Source organism: Hyla sarda, chromosome 8 (genome assembly GCF_029499605.1).
Source record: "Hyla sarda isolate aHylSar1 chromosome 8, aHylSar1.hap1, whole genome shotgun sequence".
Taxonomy (NCBI): Eukaryota; Metazoa; Chordata; class Amphibia; order Anura; family Hylidae; genus Hyla; species Hyla sarda.
Window position 1 is genome coordinate 52725227 of NC_079196.1, and position 20821 is coordinate 52746047.

Genomic DNA, 20821 nt, shown 5'->3' on the forward strand with positions numbered 1-20821 from the left:
GGATGTCGCCTTCCATCACTGTCGCCGCGTCCCAGGGGTGTCCCCGCCGCTCCGGCAAGTCCTCTGCTTCCCCGGCATCCTCGCTCTCCGTCGCTGCCATCACGTCGCTACGTACGCCGCTCCTATTGGATGACGGGACGGCGTGCGCGGCGACGTGATGACGATGGAGAGCGCCGATGATGCAGGGATCCTGAAGAGGACGCGCCGGAGCCCCGAGGACAGGTAAGTGATCGTCAGCGGACCACACGGGGCACCGTAAACGGCTATCCGGTGGCAGCTGAAGCAGTCTGTGCTGCCGGATAGCCGTTTATACGATGGCCCCGACATCGTATGTTGATGCTGCCTTCAACATGCGATGGACTCCTGAGAGACCATCGCATGTTGAAATGATCGTATGTCGGGGCCATCGTAGGTCGGGGGTCACTGTACCTGGTCTATTGTCTCAACAAAAGATGGCAAAGATGGTTGTATGACTGCTTCCATCTATTGTAAGCTGTACAGCCACTATGGTTTGTCAGGCAGTATATCCCTAGCAGCCAGTCTTACATTGCACAGGTGATCACTTGAAGAAGTGCCAAGAAGGTTGGCAGGGACTGAGCAGGATGTAACCAGCATCTTCCCTTAGAGCAGTGTCTCCCAACTAGGGTGCCTCCAAAACTACAAATCCTAACCTTTGGCTGTCCGGGCATGCTGGGAGTGTAGTTTTGCAACTGCTGGAGGAACCCTGGTTGGGAAACACTGCCTTAGAGTGAAAGATTGGGCATTTTAAAATCCCATTGCATGATCCTTTTCTCCCCCAATATGTGCCATCAAGGAAGGTAGTGGAGTTCCCCTTTAAGCCGGTCCTTCCGAAATTGGTGGGTTCATTCACTATTAATGTATATGCGCAGTATAACTAATCCATGGCTTGAACTCTTACTGTTCTATTAACCAAGATAGAGATTGGTCTGACAAGGACAGGGTCATGAAACCTGGGCCTCTGGTATCAAAATGTATCCAGAGAATACTCCGAGCACCCACCAGTGACCATATTGATACATTAGAACCCCTTCATTAAAAATATACAGTGGTCCCTCAACATACAATGGTAATGCGTTCCAAACGGACCATCATTTTGTTGAAACCATCGTATGTTGAGGGATCCGTGCAATGTAAAGTATAGGACAGTGGTCTACAACCTGCGGACCTCCAGATGTAGCAAAACTACAACACCCAGCATGGCCGGACAGCCGTTGGCTGTCCGGGCATGCTGGGTGTTGTAGTTTTGCAACATCTGGAGGTCTGCAGGTTGTAGACCACTGTTAGAGAAAGTTGTACTCACCTGTCCCCGCCGCTCCGGATCGTCACCGCTGCCCGGGATGTCGAGGGGTCACTGTACTGTAGGAATATTAATTTCCTTATATTGTTGTAGTGAAATTTCTCTAATTCTATTTAACCTCTCTCCATTGCAGTGTCACACCTGCCCCCTCTTGGTCCTATGCCACCTCTTGGTCCTTTACCACCGCTGAACCTGGCAGGACTCCCTCCCCTTTCAGTAAATCCTCAGTTCCCTACATTTCCTCTGGCACCTATTGCAAGCGACCCAATTCCCTCACTGCTGGACCAGATCTCTGCACCCTCTGTGGAAAATGGCACATCTACAGCGGAGACGACGGGCAGCGCGGACCTTCCTGCCACACAGAAAGTTACCGTCAGCAGCAGCACAGAAGTCGCGGTGGCTGAATCCTCATAACATGGATCCGACTGGCTTCTTGTATTTATTTAGCCACAGAATGTGTTTCCCCCCGATGCAAACAATCATTACTCTCATACTAGTTTGTACTTATGTAGGAGATCTGTAAATACAGAGAAATCTAGTTATGAAGAAGATACAAAAGCTATTGAAGATGGAGAAAACACGAGGGCCGACGCCGAACCCTTACAAGGATGTAAATTATTTTAGCAGAAAGAGTTTCCAGCCAAAATTGTGTTTAATAAAAAGTTACAGCACGTGCACTGTTACTATATGTGTATGGTCTCTGTGTCATCCACTCCTCTGCGGTGGGCACGTGCACTCTTACTATATGTGTATGGTCTCTGTGTCATCCACTCCTCTGCGGTGGGCGCCTGCTCTCCCTGCTTCTAGGTCAGTATACATGACATTCAGGAAGAAGTATATGAAGAGAATGATACGGTTTTAAATGAAAGGATTTAAGATTTACGTTTTACATGCAGCAATAAATTACTGGGATTTTACAGTATTATTTGTGTTACTTTTGTGTTTCCATTAGTTTTTTCTATTTGTTCTATGTTAAAGGGGTATTCCAGGAAAAAAAATATTTTTTTTATATCAACTGGCTCCAGAAAGTTAAACAGATTTGTAAATTACTTCTATTAAAAAATCTTAATCCTTTCAATAATTATCAGCTGCTGAAGTTGGTTTGTTGTTGTTTTCTATCTGGCAACAGTGCTCTCTGCTGACATCTCTGCTTGTATCGGGAACTGCACAGAGTAGAAGAGGTTTGCTATGGGGATTTGCTTCTAAACTGGGCGGTTCCCGAGACACGTGTCATCAGAGAGCACTTGGACAGAAAAGAACAACCTTAACTTCAGAAGCTCATAAGTACTGAAAGGATTAAGATTTTTGAATAGAAGTAATTTACAAATCTGTTTAACTTTCTGGAGCCAGAAAGCTATAAAAAAAAAAAAAAATTTCCTGGATAACCCCCTTAACGACGCAGGACGTAAATGTATGTCCTGGTGAGGTGGTACTTAACGCACCAGGACGTACATTTACATCCTAAGCATAACCGCGAGCATCGGAGCGATGCCCGGATCATGCGCGGCTGGTCCCGGCTGCTGATCGCTGCCGGAACCCTCCCGTAATGGCGGACATCCGCGATCCCGCGGATGTCCGCCATTAACCCCTCAGATACCATGATCAATACAGATCACGGCATCTGCAGCATCGCGGTCACTTAAATGGATGATCGGATCATCCAGCACGGCAGACGGAGGTCCCCTTACCTGCCTCCTCTGCCTTCCCGCAGACCAGAAGATGACCGATAACACTGATCAGTGCTGTGTCCTATACATAGCACTGAACAGGATTAGCAATCGAATGATCAATAAAATGTAAATGATGATGTACGGTGAACGTAAAAATAAAAGTCCTAAATAGATGCTTTTTTATAACATTTTATTCCAAACATTTTTTTATAAAAATAATTTCAGCTTGGTCAAAGATGGTGGTCAAAACATAATAAACCAGACTACAACACTAGCCAAAAATAATAGACTGCCCATGCACCAATGCTTTGTAATGTGGGGATTCCCTCAAATGGAAATATTGTTTAGAGACACCAAGTGGTAATTATGTTATGTAACGACTCCTGTGCACCAAATTGTAGTACCTTGATGAACAGATTTATGCAGCCCTCAGATTGGGCGACCATAAACCTAGTGACACAGGGAGATTTATCAAAACCTGTGCAGAGGAAGAATGGTGCAGTTGCCCATAGCAACCAATCAGTGTGATAGCTGTCACGCCCCCTTCAGTGTGTGATAGCTGTCACGCCCCCTTCCGACGGCTTGCATTGAGGGGCGGAGCGTGACGTCACGCGGAGGCGTGACGTCACACGCCGCCGGCCCTGTGGTCGCCTGTAATCAGTCCTGGAGCGAACACTCTCCGGGGACTGATTACAAACGGGGTGCCGCGTGCATGATCTCGGGGGTCCCCAGCGGCGGGACTCCCGCGATCAGGCATCTTATCCCCTATCCTTTGGATAGGGAAAAGATGTGTAAGCACCGGAGAACCCCTTTAAGGACCAAGGACGTACCGGTACGTCCTGAGTCCTATCTATAACGCGGGGCCACAATGTGGCCCCGCGTGTGGGTCGGGCCTGGCCCCTAACAACGTCCGGGACCCGTGGCTAATAGCGCACAGCACTGATCGCGGTGCAGCGCGCTATTAACCCTTTAGACGCGGCGTTCAAAGTTGAACGCCGCGTCTAAAGTGCAAGTAAAATAATGCCGGTTAGCTCAGGGGGCTGTTCGTGATCGCCGCGGTGAAATCGCGTCATCCCGAACAGCTGTGACACAGCAGGAGGGTCCCTTACCTTGCCTCCTGGTGTCCGATCACTGAATGACTGCTCAGTGCCTGAGATCCAGGCATGAGCAGTCAAGCGGCAGAATCATTGATCAATGGTTTCCTAAGAGAAACCATTGATCAATGTAAAATATCAGTGTGTGCAGTGTTATTGCCCCCTATGGGAGCTATAACATTGCAAAAAAAAAAAAAAGTGAATAAAGATCATTTAACCCCTTCCCTAAAAAAAAGCTTGAATCACCCCCCTTTTCCCATTTAAAATAAAAAAAAACTGAATAAAAATAAACGTGGTATCGTCGCTTGCGGAAATGTCCGAATTATAAAAATATAGAGTTAATTAAACCGCACGGTCAATGGCAAAAAATTCCAAAGTCCAAGATAGTGCATTTTTGGTCACTTTTTATATAATGAAAAAATGAATAAAAAGCAATCAAAAAGTCCGATCAATACAAAAATGGTACCGCTAAAAACTTCAGATGACAGATGAGTCCTCATACCACCCCATTCGCTGAAAAATAAAAAAAGTTATAGGGGTCAGAAGATGACAATTTTAAACATATACATTTTCCTGCATGTAGTTATGACTACTTCCAGAAGTGCGACAAAATCAAATCTATATAAGTAGGGTATCATTTTAATCGTATGGACATACAGAATAAAGATAAAGTTTTTACCCCAAAAATTACTGCGTAGAAATGGAAGCCCCCAAAAGTTACAAAATGGAGTTTGTTTTCTTCAATTTTGCTGCACAATGATTTTTTTTCTTCTGTTTTGTCGTAGATTTTGGGTAAAATGACAGACGTCATTACAAAGTAGAATTGGTGGTGCAAAAAATAAGCCATCATATGGATTTTTAGGTGCAAAATTGAGAGATGATTTTTTAAGGGTAAGGAGGAAAAAATTTTAATGCAAAAACGGAAAAACCCCGGGTCCTTAAGGGGTTAAAAATGAAAGAAGTGATCTGATTGGTTGCTATGGGCAACTGCACCCCTCTACCTCTACACAAGTTTTGATAAATCTCTCCCACAGGCCAAGATTTATTAAACAGAGAAAAACTATCATGTGACACGTCTCATAGGAGGTGAGGGTTCTTGATTTTAGTCAGGCCTAGGGCAAAAGAAAACCAAAATACACCAGATTGATTAGCTGCACATAAAACTCAGAACATGTAGTGATAAGTAGTGTTGAGCGGCATAGGCCATATTCGAATTCGCGAATATATGGACGAATATTCTTAATATTCGCGAATATTCGCATATTCGTAATATTTTCAGTTTATTTTCGCATATATAAATATTCGCGTATGCGAAAAGTAACATAAACGAAAATGCGCATATGCGAAACTTAGCATATGCAAATTTTCGCATATGCGAAAATTCGCGCACCAGTCTCACACAGTAGTATTAGAGCCGTCTTACACCACATAAGCTGGAAGCAGAGAGGGATGATCACTGTGATGTGTATTGTGAAAAAAAAATAAAAATAATAATAATATTCGTAATTACGAATATATAGCGCTATATTCGCGAATATTCGCGAATATGCGATATTCGCAAATAAAATTCGAATTGCGAATATTCGCGAGCAACACTAGTGATAAGACTCCATCTGCTCGGCCTCTCCAAAGCCAGAGGCATCATGGGAGATGTAGGCAGGGAAATTGACATCACGATGGCAGACCACCCATGCATACCACATACATCACGATGGCAGACCACCCATGCATACCACATACATCACGATGGCAGACCACCCATGCATACCACATACATCACGATGGCAGACCACCCATGCATACCACATACATCACGATGGCAGACCACCCATGCATACCACATACATCACGATGGCAGACCACCCATGCATACCACATACATCACGATGGCAGACCACCCATGCATACCACATACATCACGATGGCAGACCACCCATGCATACCACATACATCACGATGGCAGACCACCCATACATACCACATGAACTAAAACAGGCATAGACAAGAGCCTTTACATTATTTATTTATGGCCGATCATTCACTATGTAAGCAATACGATTTCTGCTGAGCTTATTTTGGGACTGATGGCCCAGAAGCACAATCTAATATGTAAACAACTGAATTGTCTTTCTCAGACCTTACAAAAGGGACCTTTGAAAACAGGGGGCCATCTTAGGGTACTTTAACACTGGACAAATTCACTACAAATTTTCTTCTGAAGCTCTGCACCATTATGTGGATTTTGGTGCAGCTAAATTATTATTATTATTTTTTTTAGGCCAGAAAACACTTCGGCCAGAGTCAATAGGGAAATATGAAAGGCCTTACACACGTGGCTGTTTTTTTTTCTTTGACGTTTTAGAGCTCAGTAGCTTTTCAAAGTCGCAGCATGTCTAGACTTGTGGGTGGAAAAAAAACACCATGGGGCAGGAAAAGTTGACCAGTTGCCCATAGCAACCTATCAGGCCTTTTCAAAGATTAAAGCAGCCATCTAAATGGTTGCTATGGGCAACCAGTCAGTTTCCTCTGCCCAAGTTTTGATGAATCTTCCCCTATGTGTGCATAGATATTGGAAATCCCTCCCTCCCCCTCAATTTATCAGTAGAAATGCTTAAAGAGTACCTCTCATTATCTTGTTAAATTTTATAATCCTCCCAGTTCACTGCCCCCATCATGATAAACCACCCCCTGCCTTTATTTTTATTATTTTTTAGTTTTCTACCTTGATATTGCTCTGTATTTTCTGCTCAATCTCAGTCAGATTCACAGACTGGGAAGGGGCGTTACCCAGCAGGCGTGACATCATCTGAAGCCATACAGGGGAGAACTTCCTCCCTCACTCCGCTATACACAGCCCAGAGCAGTTCAGTGTGAGGTGAGCTGTGATTGGTTAAGGCTGTAAACACATCTCTCTCAGCACTCCAGGCTGCATTTCCTGATTGTGGACTTCTGCCAGGCCAGCAGGAGTCCAAAGTCTGTGCAATAGATAAAAGGATATGTGCTCTGGACAAGTAGGGAGACACCTAGTGGCAGATGTTTTAAACACAAAACATAGAAAACTTCACTTTTTTTTTTTAAACAAAGTACAGAAAGATTTTTTTTATTGCAAAAGCAAAAAATTGGTTTTGATGACAGTGCCCGTTTAAGTCACAAAATGAAAGAATCACGTCTTGTAAAAAAAAAAATATATAAAAAAAAACACGGGATAAAACACCAAAGAAAAAAATGTTTTGTTTCTGTGTGCCCGTAGCCTTGCAGACCGGCCTTGGGATGCAGCCAACACAAGGGATTCTGTGACGGCCTCTGAAGCGAGGTGACAGGTTGCCCCAGCATTGTAGCCATAATGCTTGTTTTGGCATCAGTTCCGTTCTCGTGATGTTTTTTTCTTTGGGATTTTAGCGTTCTCTTTTGATATCCTGCTGGTATAAATTATACACCCCACCGGACTCGTTTAGCCAAAGTTATTGGGCGCAAAGTCAACAACTTCATTATTTTCTATGAATTGAACAAAAGGTGATAGCAACTCAAAAAAAATGTAAATGTGCGAAGAGAGCAGATACATCGGTATAATCTGCACCTGACGTAACCTGTCAGTCAGACGGCCTTAGCAGACACGTCTGTAACAACCTGCGCACGTCCACTACTTTTATATTTCATTTAAAGTGTAATGTATTTCAGGGCCTCCAGGCAGCAGAAAGGTCACTTACAACGTCTGACCGTTCAATGCAATTTTTAAGTTACAACTCGCGTTTGCCGTCTGACATTTCCCTTCTTACAGGACTGGTTTAGATTAATTTGTGTGGCAGAAGTGCAGTGTTTTCCAACCGGCGTGTCTCCAGCTGTTGCAAAACTACAACTCCCTGCATGCCCAGACACCTAAAGGCTGTCCGGACATGATGGGAGTTGTAGTTTTGCAACAGCTGGGGGCACACTGGTTGGGAAACACTGCATATCAGGCCATGCTGCAAGTTGTAGTTTTGCAACAGCTGGGAGCACACTGGTTGGGAAACACTGCATGTCCAGGCATGCTGGGAGTTGATGTTTTGCCACAGCTGGGGGCACACTAGTTGGGAAACACTGCATATCAGGCCATGCTGCAAGTTGTAGTTCTGCAACAGCTGGGAGCCCACCAGTTAGGAAACACTGCATATCCGGGCATGCTGGGAATTGTAGTTTAAAAGCAGCTGGAGGGGCACTGGTTTAGAAACACTGCATGTCCAGGCATGCTGGGAGATGTAGTTTTGCAACAGCTGGGTGCACACTGGTTGGGAAACACTGCATGTCTGGGCATGCTGGGAGTTGTAGTTTTGCAACAACTACAGTGCATATCAAGTGTGAGTCTAATTTAATCTGCATCGTAAGGCTAAGTTCACACTGGGGTTATGGTCCGTCCCATTCGGCTCTTTTTATTTTTATTTTTTTTAATTTGCACCGAACAGGTGGGAGCATAACTGACACCAATGGGTCCCAATGGATCCCATTAACTTGAATGGGGTCCATCAGGGATCCGGTATTTTACCAGAAAAATAAGGATTTTCTTCTACGATCAACTCCCATTGTTCTGAGGACTGGCTGACCGGGCTCCATTGTAATGACTGAACGAACAATAAAGCTCTTTCAATAACGGCTGACCGGGCTCCACTTACCAAGGCACGATGACCGTGTGAACAAGATCTAATCTTTACATTCTAGTCATATGATGCAAAACAAATAAAAATACAGATATTGAATGCTAAATAAACACTTACTGTAATTATTCTATTCATTTCAATACCTAAGTGTGTTACACCTTATGAAGAGATCTGCGGAGCTACAGTATGTGCCCATAGCAGTCTATTATAGAGCTACATTATGCGGTCACCTACATGAGCCATTATGGAGCAGGAATAAAAATCCACCATTTCCTATCTTATTGTAAAATATCATACATAGCTGACTGGCATGAGGAGATACAATGGCGCCATCTAGTGGTTGTTTAATAAAAATGCAGTTCGACTGTGTCAATAGAGAGAGAGCTGGAAAACTATTTCTTTCATATGGCCAAACTACGAAAACACCCTTCAGGGTGCGTTCACACGCTAGTAAATAGCAGTGGGTTTCCGCTACCATTCATTTGAATGGGTCCGGGGACAGTTTGCAAATCTGACACTATTGCGGACTGTCTGTGGACCCATTTAAATCAATGGTAGCATAACCCGCTGCTAGTAATAGCGTGTGAACGCATCCTCAACAATGATTGAGAATCTACAGCAGTGTTTCCCAAACAGGGTGCCTCCAGCTGTTGCAAAACTACAACTCCCAGCATGCCCGGACAGCCAACGGCTGTCCCGGCATGCTGGGAGTTGTAGTTTTGCAACAGCTAGAGGCACCCTGGTTGGGAAACACTGATTTACAGTCTATAGGGGGACATTTTGTAGAATCTTACTTCTTAAAGGGGTACTCCCGTGGAAAACTTTTTTTTTAAATCAACTGGTGCCAGAAAGTTATACAGATTTGTAAATGACTTCTATAAAAAAAAATATAAATCTTAATCCTTCCAATACATTTTATGGGCTGTATACTACAGAGGAAATGCTTTTCTTTTTGGATTTCTCTGATGTCACGACCACAGTTCCTAAAATGGACAGCAGAGGTCGGCAGAGAGCACTGTGGTCGTGACATCAGAGAAATCCAAAAAGAAAAGCATTTCTTCTGTTGTATATAGCCCCTAAAAAGTACTGGAAGAAATGCTTTTCTTTGTGGATTTCTCTGATGTCACGACCACAGTGCTCTCTGCTGACCTCTGCCGTCCAATTTTGGAGCTGTCCAGAGCAGGAGAAAATCCCCATAGCAAACATATGCTGCTCTGCACAGTTCCTAAAATGGACAGCAGAGGTCAGCCGAGAGCACTGTCCAGAGCAGCATATGTTTGCTATGGGGATTTTCTCCTGCTCTGGACAGCTCCAAAAATGGACGGCAGAGGTCAGCAGAGAGCACTGTGGTCGTGACATCAGAGAAATCCACAAAGAAAAGCATTTCTTCCAGTACTTTTTAGGGGCTATATACAACAGAAGAAATGCTTTTCTTTTTGGATTTCTCCTCTGTCACGACCACAGTGCTCTCTGCTGACCTCTGCCGTCCATTTTGGAGCTGTCCAGAGCAGGAGAAAATCCCCATAGCAAACATATGCTGCTCTGGACAGTTCCTAAAATGGACAGCAGAGAGCACTGTGTTTGTGACATCAGAGAAATCCAAAAAGAAAAGCATTTCCTCTGTAGTATACAGCCCATAAAATGTACTGGAAGGATTAAGATTTTTTAATAGAAGTAATTTACAAATCTGTTTAACTTTCTGGCACCAGTTGATAAAAAAAAAAAAAAAAAAAAAAAAAACATTTTCCACGGGAGTACCCCTTTAATTTCAATTGCCTGAGTGTAGTCAGTTAGTGACTACGTTAAGAACATTTTACAAAAGTATCCAAGCTTTGTCATAAGACAGAAAAGTGCTGCAAGCTACGCTTATGGTCAAAGCCAAAACTTGTATACAGTCAGAAACTGACTGGAATGTAGTCACTACCAGACTACTTGCAGGCCATGGAAATAAATGGGACCGCACCGGTCATATGCTGCATTTCACTTTGACAGTTTCCCAACATAGCCATGCCTCGGAGGCACAAATCGTGATGTGAACCTGAATATGAATAAGACAAACAAAACCTTTATATGCATCTGGAGGAAATTGAGGGCATGTACAGTTGGGCCCTATGCACCTCTATTGTAACTGTCAGGAACAAAGGACAGTGTCCAGCGCTAATCCTGTTAAAACGTTGCCATTTTATTCCATAATACACCACAGGTACAAAGACGTAGCAGACACAGGTGACGCGTTTCGGCCTGTCAAAGGGTCTTAGTCATACAAAGTGCAAGAGACAGAATGAATCTCTTTATAAGGAGGTTAGAACCAGACAGAGCCCTGGGGGCTGCAGAGTGATGCCAGCCCGGGCTCCTTTTTAACATAACTCAACGCTGCTGAGTTTCTATATCCCCTCCTGTAATTTCATATTTCACACTGGGTCCCGTGATTGGCCGGGACCAAGCAGAAAATCACAGGACCCGCTGGGAAATTTGATCTTATAGTAGGAACTAAAAACTCTGCAGCTCCGTTATATGTTAAAAGGAGCCCGGGCTGGCATCACTCTGCAGCCGCCCCGGAACTCCTGCAGCTGGGCGGGGAGATGTGTAGGAGCTGTCCTTGTCATCCCTCAGCACTGCGGTACATGGTGAGAGATGGCAGGGACAGCTCCTACACATCTCCTGGCCCTGCTGCGGGAGACCCGGGAGGCTGCAGTGTTATGTCACCTCGGGCTCCTTACCAAGGTACCACAGAGTTTAGTGTAATTTCAAATATGAAATTACAATGATTTTCTGATCACCGCCGGCCAGGGAGCGGAGCGCATTACCGCTTGCTTCCCTGGCTTGCATGAGTACAACTCCGAGCATGCCCTTACAGTAAGTGCATGCATGGATTTGTAGTTGTGGGGCGGGTGACACAAGCTTGCCCCCTGCTGCACAACTACAACTCCTAGCATGTCCTTACTGTAAGGGCATGCTGGGAGTTGTGGGGGGGGGGGGGGGTGACAAGCTTGTCACCTGCCCACTGCCACACAACTACAACTCCCAACATGTCCTTACCATAAGGTAATGCTGGGAGTTGAAATCGTGCAGCGGGGGGTATGTGACAAGCTTGTCACTCGCCCACACATCTCCCACACCACATGACTACAACTCTCAGCATGTCCTTACTGTAAGGACATGCTAGGAGTTGTAGTAGTGCAGCACAGGAGATGCGTGGGCAGGTGACAATAAATGTGTTAACCTATTATTCTTGTTTTTTTGTTTTCTCATTTCAGATCGGTGTATCCTGTGGACTACTTTGGATTCGGTGGACTGCGTCGATGACCAGCATTTTTTTAAAATGTGTTTCATGTTAATAAAATGGTTAACGAGGGCTTGTGGTGGAGTGTTTTTGGAATAATTTTTTTAAACGTGTTGTGTTTTCGTTTTAATTTACTTGACAGGCTTAGTAATGGAAGCCGTCTTATAAACGGAGTCCATTACTAAGCCTGGGCTTAGCGTTAGCCCACAAAACAGCTACCCCCAATTATTACCCCGGTACCCACCGCCACAGGGGTGCTGGGAAAAGCGGGTACCAACAGGCCCAGAGCATCAAAAATGGTGCTCCTGGGCCTAGGCGGTAACAGGCTGGCGTTATTTAGGCTGGGGTGGGCCAGGAACAATGGCCCTCGCCCACCCTGGTAATGTCAGGCTATTGCTGCTTGGTTGGTATTTGGCTGAAAATAAATATAGGGGAACCCTATGCGTTTTTTTATTTTTTATAATTCTTTATGCAAAAAAAAAGCATAATGTTCCCCATATTATTATTCTCAGCAAGATACCAACCTAGCAGCAACAGCCTGACGTTACTGGCCCATTGTTACTGGCCCTCCCCAGCCTAAATAACACCAGTCTGTTACTGCCTAGTCCCAGGAGTGCTATCTTTGACGCTCTGGGCCTCTTGGTACCAGCTCCTCCCATAACCCCTGTGGCGGTGAGTATTGGGGTGATAATTCGGGATTAGCGCTAGCTGTTTTTGTGGCGAACGCTAATCCCAGGCTTAGCAATGGACTCAGTCTATAGGACGGCTTCCACTACTAAGCCTGTCAAGTAAATAAAATAAAAAAACACAAGTTAGAAAAAAAATGTATTCCAAAAAACACACCCCCAAAAGCCCTCGTTCACCATTTTATTAACATTAAACAAAAAAAAACTCTGGTCACTGTACTTCTCCGAATCTAACGTAATCCACAGGATACACAGATCTGAAATGAGAAGAAAAAAAATGAGTTAATATTTAGGTACAAAAAAGTGGTAAAAAAAATGTAATAAACATATATACATATATCACATATTTTTTTCAAAGCTGCAAATTGGTGTTCTGAAGTCATTGATTGGTTTTTGCTTATGTGTGCTAAAAAAAAATGGTATTCAAAAGTGATTTATTGGTTTTTGCTTATGGAAGACTAAATTTAGTAAGTTAATTTGTTTTCCCTTAGTCTCCTCAGCAACACACTGTGGGGTGTCTCCGCCCCTGTGAGCTAATTAGGATCGGGGATTTTTTTAATGAAATCAAATTAAAATCCTAGGTACCTCCCATACATAGACTATAAAGCGCCCTGCTCACACCAGGACAGTGAGTAAATTATAAAGTACAAATAAACTAACTAGGGAGGGTAGCTTGTGCTGCTGAGGAGACTAAGGGAAAACAAATTAACTTACTAAATTTAGTCTTCCCTAGTGTCCCTCAGCAGCACAATGTGGGGATCTAGCAAGAATAACCCCCAGGGAGGGCATTTCTGCATAGCAGAATTTAAGACGGTCTTAGTGAAAAGTAGTTTCACTAGACAGAAAAGTATCTACCCTATAATTTTTAGGGAGGGCATTTTCTGCATAGTAGAATTTAAGACGGTCTTAGCGAAAAGTTGTTTCACTAGACAGAAAAGTATCTACCATATAATTTTTTAGGAATGTTAAAAGAGAGCTCCAAGTTGTTGACTGACATATCTGCTCTAGAGGAACAGAATTCCGCTGTGCCCAAGAGGTGGAAATAAACCTAGTGGAGTGTGCTCTTGTGAACTCCGATGCAGCCAAACCCTTGGTGGTATAGCATAAATTTATGCACTAACAGATCCAGGTATAAAATCAGAAGATTCTCTGACCGTCTGAAGGATTTAGTTCTTCCTAAATAAATGTTTAAACATCTTACCAGATCTAGGGTTGCAAATTCTACCTGAACAGTTCCAGGCTCAGGAGAAAACTGTGGGAGAGAAATGACCTTGTTAATGTTGGCAAAAGAAGGAACTTTTGGCATAAAAGATGGCAGAAATCTTAAAAGGACCTTGTTGGGTAAGAATATAGTATAGGGTTCGGAGGAAGCTAAGGCTTGGAGTTCACTAACTCTTTTGGCAGTACTAACAGCAAGCAGTAAAACTACTTTAAGAGTGAGGAACCTAAGTTCCACAAACCTAAGTTCCACCTCTTCTAAGGGTTCAAATGGCTGAGCACAAAGTTGTTGCAAGACTAACGCCAGTTCCTATGGAGCAACTGGTTTCACGGACAGATAGGGCTGCTGAGTTTGGAGATAATCCTTTATCAAATCCGTCCTGTAAGAATTCCTGAATTGAAGGAGAAGAGGAATCAATGTTCTTACTGACACACCATCTAAGGAAAATGTTTCTGATCCTGGCGTAGGTCTTGTTAGTTGCCTCACTCCTAGAGTGAGATAGCGTCTCTAGTATATGGTCCGAAAACCCTCTGGCTTTCAATAAGGACCTATCAACCTCCATGCAGTTAGATTGAGCATTCTGAGGTTGTGGCAAAACCGAGTGCCCTGAAGCAATAGATTGTGCTTGAGAGGAAGCTTCCAATACGTTCCCTTGCTCATCTGGATGAGATGGGAGAACCAGGATCTCTTTGATGGCGATTACTGAAGCCTGATCCTGTCTGATCTTCATCAATACCCTGCGTATCATGGAAGTTGGCGGAAATATGTATGCCAGATTGAAATCCCAAGGAATTGTCATGGCATCTACCCAAAATGGCATGTCCGCTGGATAAAGGGAGCAGAATTTGTTCAGTTTGGCTCTTGTGGCCATCAGATCCACATCTGGAAGACCCCAAAGTTCTACAAGTTGGAAGAATACTTCTTGGTTTAAGGCCCATTTTCCAGGAATTGTCAAGTCTCTGCTGAGGCGATCTGCAAGGATATTCTGGACTCCCTTTATGTGGACAGTGGATAACCTGAGTATCCGTGACTCTACCCAACGGAAGATCTTTGCTACTTCTTGAAGTAGCAGAACAGATCTCGTTCCTCCCTGCTTGTTTATATAATAAACAGCCGACATGTTGTCCGGTCTCACCTTGACAGCTCTGGGGAATGGCCCACCATCTTAGAGGTCTGCAAACTGCAGGAGAGAGTCTGAGAGGAGTCTCTAGGGAGGAAACCCTTCTGTCCATGGCATGAAGAATTTCTGCTTGTAGTGGCCTCATGTGCCAGAGTGCCCATGGAACAGCTTCTGCAGAAGAGGAAAGGAGACCTAAAAATCTCATAAGAATCCTCAGAGGTACCTTGCGAGGAACACAAAGGAATTTATATCCCTTGGGTATCCTCTCCTTCCTTACTGGGGATAGATCTTCATATTGTGGGAGTCTATGCAGAACCCCAAGAAGGTTATTGTCCTGGTTGGCGTAAAATGTGATTTCTGCAGATTTATCAGCCATCCTAGCCTATGGAGTAAATCCAAAGTCATGGTGGTGTGAAGATGGAGTTGTTCTTGAGTTCTGGCTAATATAAGCCAGTCGTCAAAATAGGGGATTATTCTTATACCCTGGACCCTGAGAGGCACCATCATTGAGGATACCACCTTTGTAAAGACAAATGGGGCTGTTGTGATCCCGACTGGGAGGACATGGAACTGCAGGTGGTGAAAAACCCCTCTGATAACAACTGCAATCCGCAGGAATTTCCTGTGTCCCTGGTAAATGGGTATATAGAAATAAGCGTCTGAAATCCAAGGACGTCCTTTTGCAGGATCATCTTGACAGATTTTATAGTTTCCATACGAAACCTGGTCTTTATTATGAATCGATTAAGAAACCTGAGGTCTATGATGAGTCTCCATTTCCCTCCTGGCTTGTGTACTAAAAAGACAAGGTAGTATACCCCCTTGCCCCTTACTGCTAGGGGAACGGGTTCTACAGTAGCGTTTGCAATGAGTTCTAGAACTGACTCCTCCAAGAAATCTTGTTTTGGAGACTTTAGAATGGAGGATGCTAGGAATCTCTCTAGAGGCTGACACATGAGGGGAAGAAAATAACCACTCTCTACAATGTTTAGCACCCAAATATCTTTTATTAGCTGTTGCCAGGATTGGAAAAAAAAATGGAGACTGCCGCCTACTGGCATTTTGTCAGAATTCTGGTTTCTTTGAACTTCTGGCTCTAGAAGACCCTCTTCTGGCTGAGCTGGATCCTCTGCCACGTCCTGGGTTCCTAGCTTGTCTGGCCCTTTGTGGAGAATGGTCTCTCCTAGACTGGTTGTAGCGACCATGAAAGGATCTGTCCAATAATGGCAGATTTTTACCCTTCTTATTGGAAAGTTCTTCCATAATGGTATCTAATTTGGGACCAAATAACTTTGTCGGAGTAAATTCTGGATAACAAATATTTAAAATTTTAGATTACAACATATTTTGAATGACTGTCTCCAGACCAGGGTTTTAACCAGAGAGCTCTTCTGGCAGCAGAAGATAAGGCCATATTACGTGCTGACAACTTTACCTGCTGACAGTTGGCATCATACAAGTAATCCATTCCCAAGTTAATATACTTGAAAGACCTAAGTATATCTTCTCTGCTGACTCCAGAATCTACAGGGTGGGCCATTTATATGGATACACCTTAATAAAATGAGAATGGTTGGTGATATTAACTTCCTGTTTGTGGTACATTAGTATATGTGAGGGGGGAAACTTTTCAAGATGGGTGGTGACCATGGCGGCCATTTTGAAGTCGGACATTTTGAATCCAACTTTAGTTTTTTCAATAGGAAGAGGGTCATGTGACACATCAAACTTATTGGGAATTTCACAAGAAAAACAATGATGTGCTTGGTTTTAACGTAACTTTCTTCTTTCATGAGATATTTACAAGTTTATCTTTGTTTACAGCCATTGACATGTCGTCGAGGTTAACACGTGAGGAGCAGATAGAAATTGTGTTTTATGTCTGGTGAACGCAGTTACCAGGTCATATCAGCAGATTTCAATGCAAGACACCCTACGAGACCACCCATCTCCCATGCTACAGTTAGCAAACTGCTTGCTAAGTTTCGTGAAACTGGTTCAGTGTTGGATTTGCCAAAATGTGGACGCATGAAATCTGTCACTAATGAAGAAACATCAGTGGCTGTCCTAGCTTCATTCAGCATGAGCCCACAGCGTAGCACTCGCCGCATGTCACTGGAGAGATGCATTAGTCGAACATCCCTTCGGCGGATATTAGCTACTCACAAATGGCACCCTTACAAACTCCAGCTACTGCAGCATCTCAACGAGGATGACCCAAATCGGCGCACTGAATTTGCAGAATGGGCAAACCAAAAATTGGAACAGGACCCTCAGTTTACGCAGAAGATTTTATGTGAATGGTGAAGTTAAATGGGCACTGTCACCAACTTTTTTTTTTTTTTATATGTTGTAGTATTTATGTACTACAACATATCTCTAATATAGTTTCATTATTATTATTTTTTTATTATGATGGTGTATTTTACATTTGAAAACCGTCCACTAGGGGTCTCCCTCCTAGTGGCCGTCTGCAGCCTGGCGTGACGTCACGCCTGAATTCGGACTGATGCCGGCCGGGCAATCGGTCCTAATTCATTCAGGCTGCGCTCGCTCCCTGCCTGTCAATCACCTGCCGAGACCCTGTAGAGTTGTAGTGGAGCTTTAGCACGGCACTGATAACTAGTGTGCGCGCGCTGTCTCCACATGCCGGGGGCGGGTATGGGCTGCACGTGAATCTAAGCAGCCAATGCACGCAGCCCATACCCGCCCCCGGCATGTGGAGACAGCGCGCACACTAGTTATCAGTGCCGTGCTAAAGCTCCACTACAACTTTACAGGGTCTCGGCAGGTGTATATATGTTATTTATAGGCAGGCTACTCCTATACTCCTCCTCCCTGGGTAGCACATGCACTGTTAAATAGGGAGGAGGAGACCCCGGAGCAACCTGCGATTCGCTGATCTACGCACGCTCCTGACAGGATCGTAGCATAGATGAAGTGATGGCGGAAGTCTGACGGGATGATAGTTCTTTTTGAAAGTTTCGCAATCGCGTAATTAACCTTCGGGCGATTAACCCATTCCTTAGACTTGGCCTGGTCCAGAGCATAAAGGGTTTTGAAACGCCTATTAATAACTGGCGCCTTCTCTGGATTAATCCATTTGGACTTCATGAGCTCCGAAATTGTGTCGTCCACTGTAAAGTCTCTGGGTCCCTTGGAAGTAGAAAGAACCTCACCTTGATCAGCAGGGGTACCCTCCATCTGTACAGATAAATCTAGGGAACTTTTCAGCAGTAAAATGCGTTTTTCCTTGCACCTCTTCATCCTCAGAACTAGATGACTTAGTTTTATCTACAACCCTAAATTCTTCATCAGAGTGTACAATGATGGGGGTATCTACTCGTCTTGACCTCCTACTCGGAGGAGGGGCCACTGTTAAGGAATCCTTTAACTCCTTGATGGAGCCAAAGACAAATTCCTTGACCCACACAAACATGTCTTGAATGGATGGTTCTTGGTTCAGTGGCAGCATAGGACGGCAGGACACATAGATGGGATAATCATATCCCATAAGGGGACCTTACAGGAATTGCATTCCAAGTGTCTACGTTTATGGGACGACTTCCCATGAGGCTCTCTGCGGCCTCCTGATCTTCCAGATTCCTTAGAGGATATCTAAAACATATATAAAAAGGGAAAAAAATCTATCTCAAGCATTAAAGATAGAAACAAACCCTTCTGGAAGGAACCTTCCGTATATACTCGAGTATAAGAAGAGTTTTTCAGCACGATTTTTCGTGCTGAAAACACCCCCTCGGCTTATACTCGAGTGAACTCTCTGCCTGTCAATCGGACCAGTGGTCTTCAACCTGCGGACCTCCAGATGTTGCAAAACTACAACTCACAGCATGCTGTCTGGGCATGCTGGGAGTTGTAGCTTTGGAACATCTGGAGGTCCGCAGGTTGAAGACCACTGTGGCCTTCGTCATCATCCAGACCCCCCCCCCTTTAGTTTTCTACTCACCTCCCCTCGGTGGGAAGGAAAGGTGAGCTGGTCCGGGCCATCTATGCTGCAGGGACCGTCCGGTGGGGAGGGTTGTTTCGGGCTGTCCATCCTCACCGGGGGGGGGGGGCTTTTCTCCGCTTCGGGCCCGGCCCCGGACTAGTGACGTTGCCTTGTCGACGATGCACAGGGACGTTCATGTGCGTCGTCGTCGTCAAGGCAGCGTCACTAGGCCGGGCCCGGAGCGGAGAAGAGGGCCCCCCCGGTGAAGATGGACAGCCCGGAATGACTAACCCTCCCCACCGAACTGTCCCTGCAGCATAGATGGCCCGGACCAGCTCACCCTTCCTTCCCACCGAGGGGAGGGGAGTGGAAAACTAAAGGGGGGGGGGGGGGGTCTGGATGATGACGAAGGCCACAGTGGTCTTCAACCTGCGGACCTCCAGAAGTTTCAAAACTACAACTCTCAGCATGCCTGAAGTTGTAGTTTTGCAACATCTGGAGGTCCGCAGGTTGAAGACCACTGGATTGACAGGCGGTGATGATGAAGGGTTGGGGGGGGGGGGGGGGGGTGGGATGATGACGGGGATGATGACAGGTGGTGATGATGAAGGGGGGGTGTGTGGGATGATGACAGGCGGTGATGATGAAAACGGGGATGATGAAGGGGGGATGATGACAGGGTGATGATGACGGGGGTTTTAATGACGGGGGTCTGGATCTGTGCTCTCTCCTGTCTGACAGCACTCCTCTTTGCTCTCTCCTGTCCGATAGCACTCCTGTGTCCTCTCTACTGTCTGATAGGACTCACTCCTCTGTGCTCTCTCCTGTCTGATAGTACTCCTCTGTGCTCTCTCTTGTCTGATAGAACTCCTCTGTGCTCTCTCCTGTCTGATAGAACTCCTCTGTGCTCTCTCCTGTCTGATAGAACTCCTCTGTGCTCTCTTCTGTCTGATTGGACTCCTTTGTGCTCTCTCTCCTGTCTGATTGGACTCCTGTGCTCTCTTCTGTCTAATAGTACTCCTCTGTGCTCTCTCCTGTCTTATAGAACTCCTCTGTGCTCTCTCCTGTCTGATAGCACTCCTCTGTGCTCTCTCCTGTCTGATAGCACTCCTCTGTGCTCTCTCCTGTCTTATAGGACTCCTATGTGCTCTCTCGTCTGATAGGACTCCTCTGTGCTCGCTCCTGTCTGATAGGACTCCTCTGTGCTCTCCCCTGTCTGATAGCACTCATCTGTGCTCTCTCCTGTCTGATAGCACTCCTCTGCGCTCTCTCTTGTCTGATAGGACTCCTCTGGCTCTCTCCTGTCTGATAGGACTCCTCTGTGCTCTCTCCTGTCTGATAGGACTCCTCTGTGCTCTCTCCTGTCTGATAGGACTCCTCTGTGCTCTCTCCTGTCTGATAGGACTCCTCTGTGCTCTCTCCTGTCTGATAGCACTCCTCGGTGCTCTCTCCTGTCTGATAGCACTCCTCTGTGCTCTTTCCTGTCTGATAGCACTCCTTTGTGCTCTCTCCTGTCTGATTGGATTCCTCTGTGCTCTCTTCTGTCTAATAGTACTCTGTGCTCTCTCTTGTCTGATAGTACTCCTCTGTGCTCTTTCCTGTCTGATTGGACTCCTCTGTGCTCTCTTCTGTCTAATAGTACTCTGTGCTCTCTCTTGTCTGATAGCAATCCTCTGTGCTCTCTCCTGTCTGATAGCACTCCTCTGTGCTCTCTCCTGTCTGATAGCACTCCCCGTGCTCTCTGCTGTCTGACAGGACTCCTCTGTGCCCTCTCCTGTCTGATAGAGCTATATGGGGATGGCGATGTCCACATGGTCCTAGCGCCGACAAATTCAGTTCAGTATGTTCAGT

The 20821-nt window shown here is 45.1% G+C and overlaps 1 protein-coding gene across 1 annotated transcript in view; it reads left to right on the forward strand.

Annotated features, from left to right (window-relative positions):
- GORASP2 (golgi reassembly stacking protein 2) overlaps nucleotides 1-2001 on the forward strand; it is a 28028-nt gene extending 26027 nt beyond the window's left edge. Inside the window, exon 10 of the mRNA XM_056534359.1 lies at nucleotides 1452-2001. Coding sequence (XP_056390334.1) covers nucleotides 1452-1732 — 281 coding nt within the window. The 3' untranslated portion in view covers nucleotides 1733-2001. The remainder of the gene's footprint in view (nucleotides 1-1451) is intronic.
- Nucleotides 2002-20821: the final 18820 nt, after the last annotated feature.